Source organism: Cucurbita pepo, chromosome LG01 (genome assembly GCF_002806865.2).
Source record: "Cucurbita pepo subsp. pepo cultivar mu-cu-16 chromosome LG01, ASM280686v2, whole genome shotgun sequence".
NCBI lineage: Eukaryota > Viridiplantae > Streptophyta > Magnoliopsida > Cucurbitales > Cucurbitaceae > Cucurbita > Cucurbita pepo.
This window is the reverse complement of record NC_036638.1, coordinates 10,003,856-10,013,389: the sequence shown is the minus strand read 5'-3', so window position 1 is coordinate 10,013,389 and position 9,534 is coordinate 10,003,856. Positions and strand designations below refer to the sequence as shown.

Below are 9,534 nucleotides of genomic sequence, written 5' to 3'. Positions count from 1 at the left end.
AAAAAAAAAAAAAAAAAAAAACAAAAAAAAAAAAAAAAAAAAAAAAAAAAAAAAAACATGGGAAAAGAAATTACCCCCACATGATAAACAATCCTTGGAATCTTTGTTCTTGAAATCAATCGCTGAATTGATCCGAATGAAGTGGGGATGGAAAATGTGGATTAAAAAGCCCAACAATGTGTAGAAGAGATGAATGTTAAATGGTAGGGCGATTCAAAGGTGTGTTTCTTTTATACAACAAAGAATTAAGGGGTTCGGGGGGTACGCAATAACACTTACTAATCTGGTTTTGGGTTTGTCACTGGGAAGTGTTTGGATCTTCGTCCCCACTATCGGTTGCGTGAGGCTGTGGTGCGTTGGAATGATGCTCCAATGGATGATGATTATGGTGATGATCTGAATTAGCATTGAATCCGCCTCTGGAATACGCAGCATTCAGAGCTGCTAACACTCCCAAATTGGACTCTGATACTCCCAGCCCAAGCTGCTGTTGCTGTTGCTGTTGCTGTTGCTGTTGCTGTTGTTGATGCATTAGCATGGAACCGAGTTGTAATTGGCCGGCTCTTCCTCCGCCTCCTGCTGCCGCACCTGCCGCCTGAATTTCGACGCCTCCAGGGATGTTGAATCTTGGCATGAAATGCAATGGAGCCTGCAATGTGTTTGCACTCGTTGAGAATGGCCACATTTGAGCTTCCATTGGACCACCGCTTGCTCCAGAGCTTCCTACATTTGCTCCGCCTGATCCTGTTGTTACTGGCAACATCCAAAACGTGTTGCTCGCTCCACTGCTTGGAGCCACGGCCCACATCGCCGTCGCAGGACGGAGTAGGCTCGAGGATGCTGATTGTTGCTGCGATTGTTGTTTCTCTAATTGCAGATCGCTCTTAATCGCTTTGGGAGATCCAGCACCGCCGCTGCTCTCCCCTGGAGATTGCGTGTCCTCTTTAAACAGGTCTTCTCTGTAGCGTTTTCTCATATAGTTATCCGTCGAGTCTCCTCCTCCTCCTCCGCCGCCGCTCTCGCCGCCGGGGAGAGCGTCGGCAATTTGATCGGCGGTCATTAGATTAAGTTGGTGGTGGTGCTGCTGCTGTTGCTGATGGTGGTGGTGGTGGTGAAACCCTAGCAGAGCAGCATGAGCGAAGCCTTCCTCGTAGGCGTTGGGATGATGAGCGAGAGCCAAAGCGCCATGGAAGGAATGAGGAGCAGATTTTGAGGGAGGAGCAGAGAGAGTGGATCCACTGCTACGAATGGAAATGTTCAAGGAGGAAAAATTAGCAGGGATTGTTCCAGTACCAGTGGCGGCAATAATCGCAGGCTCAGCTTGCTGGAGAAGCCACTCGATAGTCTCGCCGTCGGACTTATGCCCCAATTCGCGGGTCAATTGGAAAACCCTAGCCGCACAAGTAGCCGGCATACGGATGCGTCGGCCACGACCATCGACCTTAGTATGCCGATCTTTAGTGGAACGCTTGAGAGCGTTAGCGTTGGAGGTGGAGGCGGAGGCAGAGGCAGATCGGGGAGAAGGATTAGTGGTGGTATCGGATCTGGTAGCGATGACGAGTGAGGCATCGAGGAGGTGAGGAGGCGGAGCAACGGCGGAGGAAGAGGAAGAAGAAGAAGAATTAGAAGTAGAATTAGAAGCAGAGGAAGAAGGAGGAGGGAGGGAGACAAGAGTGGAGATGGAGCCCATGAACGGTGGACCACCTCCTGCAGCGGCTGATCTGCCATCGAAAGGGACCACATGATGCTGCTGCTGCTGCTGCTGCTGCGGCGGCGGCGGCGGCGGCGGCGGCTTCTGGTTCTGGTTTGAATGGTGATGATGCTGCTGCTGCTGCTGCTGCTGCTTGTTGCTTTGCTGCATATCTGTAAGTTCCATTCACTTTGCTGCTTTATACTTTGGTGATTGTTGTTGTTCTTGTTGTTCTTGTTGGTGTTCTTGAGCTATGCGTTTGAGGCGTTGATCATGGCTCTTCCCTACCTCTGCTATGTCTATGAATACCCAGGGAAGAGAGAGAGAGAGAAGGGAAGGTTAATTAATGGAGGTTGCTTATTAACCACCACCACCACCATGGCCGTATCATTTTAGCTTCTGGGTTTCTCTGATTCACCCTCGTCTTCCTAAACTTTGGATCTTTTCTTTCTTTTCTCACTCTCATCACAAACAACAGTGAATTAGAGAGAGAAATAGATGAGTCCCAGTCTTAGTCCCAGTGGCAGTCGCAGGTGGGGACCCTTTACCCCTCCTAAGCCCACACTATCACTACATATTGTCCGTTTTTACCCGTTACATATCACCGTTAGCCTCATAGTTTCAAAATTCAGCCTCACAGTTTTAAAACACGTCAGTTAGAGAAATGATTCCACCCTCTTCCAAAAAACATTTCATTCTCATCTCCAACTGATGTGAGATCTCACGTGTTGAGTTAGGTTAAACTTTGGGACATGAGATCTCACATGTTGAGTTTAGGTTAGACTTCGAGACGTGGGATCTCACGTGTTGAGTTAGGTTAGATTTTGATTCGGTTCGTGGGTTTATGTTTTTACCAAAGAACAGGGTCACTACCTAATTCTAATCCGTAGTATACTTCTAAAAAAATATTTAACATTTGTAACTGATATTAATGATGCAGTGTGATTTGATAGGACCACATCCTCGTCCTATCCAACCTTTAACAAGATTAAGAATATTTAATGTTAGTGATGGATTGTGACTGAATGTTTGATATTCAAGTGAACTTTACTTAGTTGCTGAGATCAATAATCCAACAAATTCGAAAAGATTTTTACAACGGTAACTTTAATGGGTTTTTACCGTCTCAATTGCCAATTCTACCCTTCCTCACATTATTAACTCACAATTCTGATACCAAATATGTGCATGCCATACCAAACCAAACCAACCCACTTTTCCTGCCACTGCAAAACAAACCTCCTTTCTTCTTTTACCTTTGTTTTTTCTTCGCCAAGGGGGCATTATCGTCATTTCCCCTCCTTCCAGATTAGCAACCAGCTGCCAACGCANAAAAAAAAAAAAAAAAAAAAAAAAAAAAAAGCATCTAATGCATAGTCCGACAGCTCATCCCAACCCGCTCCGCATTATATATTATATTTATATTATATAATAAATTATTTATTATTNCTGCTGCTGCTGCTGCTGCTGCGGCGGCGGCGGCGGCGGCGGCGGCTTCTGGTTCTGGTTTGAATGGTGATGATGCTGCTGCTGCTGCTGCTGCTGCTTGTTGCTTTGCTGCATATCTGTAAGTTCCATTCACTTTGCTGCTTTATACTTTGGTGATTGTTGTTGTTCTTGTTGTTCTTGTTGGTGTTCTTGAGCTATGCGTTTGAGGCGTTGATCATGGCTCTTCCCTACCTCTGCTATGTCTATGAATACCCAGGGAAGAGAGAGAGAGAGAAGGGAAGGTTAATTAATGGAGGTTGCTTATTAACCACCACCACCACCATGGCCGTATCATTTTAGCTTCTGGGTTTCTCTGATTCACCCTCGTCTTCCTAAACTTTGGATCTTTTCTTTNTATATAATAAATTATTTATTATTTTCCTTTTCCACTGGGGGCACTCCATTTTGATATCTCCACGCACCCCAATCCTTTCCTTATTATTTTAATAATTTAATAACCCTAAACAATATATTTTATATTTAAATAATATTATATTTATATATATATATATATTCACATGAAAATCATGATCTTATCCACCCCACGCTCCACATTCTCTCTGCCACACTGCTTCATCAAAGTCTTCCCATGTTGTTTAATTAAATTATTTATTTATTTATTTCTTATTATTTTAATTAAAAATGCTTGAAAATATTCCTTTATTTTTCCAATAAATAAGGTAAATCTTTGGAATTAAATAATAATGTGTGAAGAATTTATATACTTTAAATATTAGATGCCTTTTGAATTTATTTTAAGCAACCCATTGCCGCTGGAACAAAAACGAATCCAAGATCAAAAAGTTGGCGGAAGGAGAAAATTAGATACAAAAAAAGTGGAAAAGTATGTAAAAGTGGAAAGAAATAACCAAGCTGTCCACCAGTTCATTTCCTTCTTTCTTCTAATTATTTAATTAATTCCACCCGTCCCAAATACGTAAATCGTAATAGCTCAAACCCACCGAGCATCCATTATAACTGTATAGAAACCTCTCCCTAGTACTCGTTTAAAAATTTTGAGGAAAAAACCCAAATAACATGGTTAGCAATAGACTTGAGCTGTTCCTAAAGGTATTAAAGATAGTGAGATATTGTTCGGAGTAGGGCTAAACCCTATCCATAGTAGACACTGTTAGGAATCAGAACTCTCTACAATGGTATGATATTGTCCACTTTGAGCGTAAGCTCTCATGACTTTGCTTTGGACTTCCCCAAAAGGCCTCGTACCAATGGAGATGCATTCTTTTGCTTATAAATCCATGATCTTCCACTAAATTAACCAATGTGAGACTCACTCCCAATAATCCTCGACAAACATATTTTAAAACCTTGAGAAAAAGCTTAAAAAGGAAAGTAAAATGACACTATCTATTAGTAATGAGCTTGAATTGTTACCGTTTGACTACGTTGGACTAACGATGATATTTTAACCATTAATAACTAAAATATCATAAACGGTAAGTCGGTAAAAAACAGTAAGATTAGGAGCGGTAATATTTGAGAGATGAGGAGCGTAGGAGAAGTGTTAAGGATATTTAGTAATAAATTATACTTTCCCGTATATATTATATTTGATATTTTATTATAAGGCAAATATTAGATATTTGCCTTATTACCATAGGTATCTTCCCATTTATTGTTATTTCCATTTATTACTATTTCCATATCCTTCTAATTTATTTGATTATAAATAAGATAACTTTCACACCATTTAGGTGTGGTGGATTAATCAAACATTCACATGGTATCAGAGCCCCTTCGGTTTAACAACCCCAAATTCTTTCTTTTCAATGGCTTTTGAAATCTTCTACTGTTCTTCTCCACCACCCCTGCTGGCTTTGACGCCGCAGGAGCAGTCTTCATGGCTACCGCAGGCGGAGCCGATTAATTATTCTTCGGCTCCACCCTATTGACCTCCAAATCATCCTTCACCATACTCTGTACATACAACCTTACCTTTTCCAAACATAGTCTCTTTCATTCTCTTCTCAATTTTTCCTTTATCCTTCATCCTTCACAGAAACCCTAATCTTAGGATCTTCATCAGCATTTCTTTCGGAAATATACAGAATCTCGATAAGCCTATCGACCTTTTGCAGAGATTCACCTTTGGAATCTAGGCGCCGCACTGGCATCTTCGCCAACCAAGTTGCTGCCGCCCTTCTCGCCAAAATTGGCTCCTTCGCCCCAATGTGGCGACTCTTCCGGCTGCCCTTTTTGCCAAAATTGGCTCCTTCGCCCAATGTGGCGACTCTTCCGGCTTCAACATTGTCTTTGTCCCTTGCTCTAGGTTTCCCCTTCTACTTCTTGGGGTTAGACATATTCTCACCAGAGCCAAGGTAGCATCGTCGCTAAGCGACAATCCCTGTTTATGGGGTAGACATATTCTCGTCGAAGCCAAGGCAGCATCGCCGCTGAGCGGCGATCCCTCTGCAATTTTCGATGGCCAAGAAAGTGTTTCTTTACGCCTCCTGTGAACCAGGTTGTTGACATCTTCACGATAAGTGTTTCTCAACCTCTTTGAATTTTTCAGATCCAAGCTTCACGTTCGTTCAAATCCGATGCTCAGCTTGCGGTGGGGTGTTAAGGATATTTAGTAATAAATTATACTTTCCCGTATATATTATATTTGATATTTTATTATAAGGCAAATATTAGATATTTGCCTTAGGTATCTTCCCATTTATTGTTATTTCCATTTATTACTATTTCCATATCCTTCTAATTTATTTGATTATAAATAAGATAACTTTCACACCATTTAGGTGTGGTGGATTAATAAACATTCACAAGAAGGGTAGATTTGATTTGGTTGATGGAGTAAAAAGTAAAAAAAGTAAAGAAAAAAGTGTTAAAGAGTAAAAAAGAAAAGGGGGGTTGAAGAGAGATGGAAAGGTGAAAAAGAGGGAGAAGAGGTGTCAGAGAATTGTAGTGGAGAGTAGTAATTAATAGTGTTATATGTCTGTTGTAGTGAGGTAATATAATATATTTTAATAATTATTTTATTTAAAAATTAAAAAATTAAAATTAAAAAATTAAAAAAATTTAGGAAGACGCAGATGCAGATCCCATCAATGATATTTCCAGTGCTGATCCTCATTTCTTTCTGTTCCCACCACTTTCCCCTTTTCACCCTCCCTTTCTTCTTTCCCTTTCCTTTTTCACCCTCATTAATTACTTTTTACTCATTTACCTTTCATTCACCTCTCTTCCTCTATTCATTCGATTATATTCCATTTTTACCTCAAACCAATTTATTTTTATTTATTTTTAAAAATTATTAAACAATAAATAATTATAAAATTAAATAAAATTTTAACTATTATTTTCATAACTAAATTCCGACTAACTTTGAAATGATAGTGGCAATGTGATGTTCTACATTGATTGGTTGGAAAGGGAACAAAACACCCTTTACAAGAGCGTGGAAATCTTCCCCTAGCATACACGTTTTAAAGTCTTGAGGGAAAACTCGAAAGGAAATACCCAAAGAAGACAATATTTGCTAGCGGTGGGCCTGGGTCGTTACAAATGGTATCAGAGCTAGACATCGGACGATGTGCCAGTGAGGACGCTGGGTCCCGAAGGGGGTGGATTGTGATGTCCCACATTAGTTGGGGAAGTGAATACCACAAAACAAAGCTAGACATCAGACGATGTGCCAACGAGAACGCTGAGCCCCGAAGAGGGTGGATTGTGATGTCCCACATTGGTAATAATAAGGTAACCTCCTGTATTTACCATTTCCAAAACTCCACAATTTTTATTTATTATTATTATTTATTTATTATTTTTGTGGATCTTCAAGATCTCTTTATTTATTACATATGCTCACATAATGGCATTCTATTATGGGCAATAAATTTGAAATTTTACGTGACTTACATGTTTGTCACGTATTCAAAATTGGTTGGACCTTATTTGTATCATAGTTGTGTATAATAAGCATCTCGTAATTGATAAGGTAGATGTCTATCTTTAAAAGGCAAGAGGAGTTAAGAGACCCGATATTAGTTCATCTTAAACTTGATGCTTTTCTTGAGCTCAAAATGAAAACAACAATAAATTCATTTTAAGTCCGATAGCTACTCTTTTCAATTTGAAAACTTTCAATATCACAAATAAATTAACGATCGTCTTAGCAAGTAATTTTATGAAATAAACTGCTTGCAAAGCCGTCATTATAACTAACCGACCTTTGACAAATAACAATTGTTCAATGAACGTGAATTATCCTATCAAGTTTTATTTTATCCTTTTATGAACTCAACACGAGACTCATCAGACAAACCATAATAAAATTAGCATCCGTGCTCCCCGAGCAGGTCAATAGATTTTATTTATTTATTATTATTTTTTTTTTAGTAAAAAAAAAATCATTTAAAAAAAGAAAAAAATAAAACATAGTGGAGGAAAAGATGCGATGCCAATGGAGACGGAAGTGAGGTAAAAGTGGAATATTATTTACTTACTTACAGCCTATGGAAAGGTGAATGTCCTTTCACCATTCGGTAACTTCACGTCCCTAAATCATTAATATTGATTGCACCACACCTAATTAATTATATTTTATTTAAAAAAACACTATTTAATTTATTTATCATCAATGGACCAAATCTGTCTATCAGCACTTTATAAATTATCTACGTTTTTTTAAATTTTTTAAAAATTTAAAAATGTATTTAAAGTTTTTAAAATTATTTTAAAGATATTAATGAAAATTAAAAAAGAAATACAAAATAAAGTAATATTAAAATATATATAAAAAAAAAAAGTATAATTTTGTGATATATTTATTTGTTAAGTTAAATTAGAGCACGAGGTTTGAATTAGTGGGTCCCAGGTTCCGAGTCAGAGGGAGTGATAAATGATAATACACATAGAGATACGTCATTGTGCGGTGCGGTTCAAAGCTGGGAGGTCTGGGGAAGGTGGGGTCCCTCACACAAATGAAATGATTGCATTCCTTCACACGTGTAATCTCACATGCTTTTATCATTTCACAATCGCTTTTCTCTTCGCATTATTTACGGCGGGGCCGCCGCCTCTGATTGCGCGGTAATCATGGATCCCATAACCTCCAAGGCCCAATCACCCTCCTTCATTTGGGCTTTCTTAATCTACTCCATTGGGCCTAGGCCCATCTTTTTAAATCCTATCTTTGGGCCCGGACTTCCAAATGTTGGGCTTTCTTAATCTACTCAATTGGGCCTCGGCCCATCTTTTTAAATCCTATCTTTGGGCCCGGCCTTCCAAATGTAGCTAGGCTGCCTAGCCTTCCATGTCCTCCCTTCAATGTGTAAGAAATTATTGAAGCAATAATAGAAAGGCCCATTTATTCACTTCCTATTATACAACTACCTCTTCTTTTATGCAAATAATAATAATAATAAAATTTAAGTTTGGTACCTAATATTTTAAAAGTTTTAATAATATCCTTTCTTTATTTTTTTTTTAATAATACCATTTTTTTAATTTTAAGAGGAGTAACCGTACAAACTATATTATTATTATTTTTTTCTAAAATTTGAAGGGTACTGATGTTACAAAGTTTGTGTTTGAGACGTGGTACTAATAATTTGTAATAGCTCAAACCTATTATTAATAAACACTGTCTATATGGATGTCGGTCTCACAATATTAAAACATGTCTAGAGAAAGGTTTCTATACCCTTGTAAGGAATGTTTCTTTTTTCTTCCTAACCAAGGTGGGATTTCACAATCCACTTCCTTTGAGGGCCAATGTCCTTGCTAGCACATCGTCCAATGACTAGCTCTAATATCATTTGAAACAGTCTAAGTTCACTGTTAGTAAATATTGTCCGCTTTGGTCCCTTACATATGACCGTCAACTTTTAAAATGCGTCTATTAGAGAAAGATTTCCATACCCCGGTAAGAAATGCTTCATTTCTGTCTATTTACAAAATAGAAAAAGTAACCTTTAAAAAAGTTTAAAGGTAACTTAATTAAAAAAAAATTAAATTAAATTGCATTAATTAAACTTTTGAAAGCATATGCTATTCTTAGAATTTAAGTTTTAAAGTGTTTTTTACACTATTTTAAAAATTTTAATATTTATTTAAAATAAATTAAAGGTTAATTTTGGAATAAATATTAACTATTTCCATAATTAAATAAAGAAAAATAAAAGATAACGGAATTTTATACAGATATTTTTTAGTTTAGGATATTATTAAAAAGTTTTGAAAATTAAAAGTACTTTACATCAAAAAGTAAGAAATATTATTAATACATATATATATACAAACATATATACATATATATATATATATATATATATATATATATATATATATATATATATATATATATATATATATATATATATATATAA

At 37.5% G+C, this 9,534-nt stretch overlaps 1 protein-coding gene across 1 annotated transcript; it reads right to left on the bottom strand.

Annotated features, from left to right (window-relative positions):
* Positions 1 to 84: 84 nt before the first annotated feature.
* Positions 85 to 2,268, bottom strand: LOC111802098 (transcription factor TCP8). The gene has a single exon (XM_023686346.1). It carries the CDS (start codon positions 1,874 to 1,876, stop codon positions 299 to 301), a length of 1,578 nt encoding a protein of 525 aa, XP_023542114.1. The 5' UTR covers positions 1,877 to 2,268; the 3' UTR covers positions 85 to 298.
* Between the last annotated feature and the right edge of the window lie 7,266 nt (positions 2,269 to 9,534).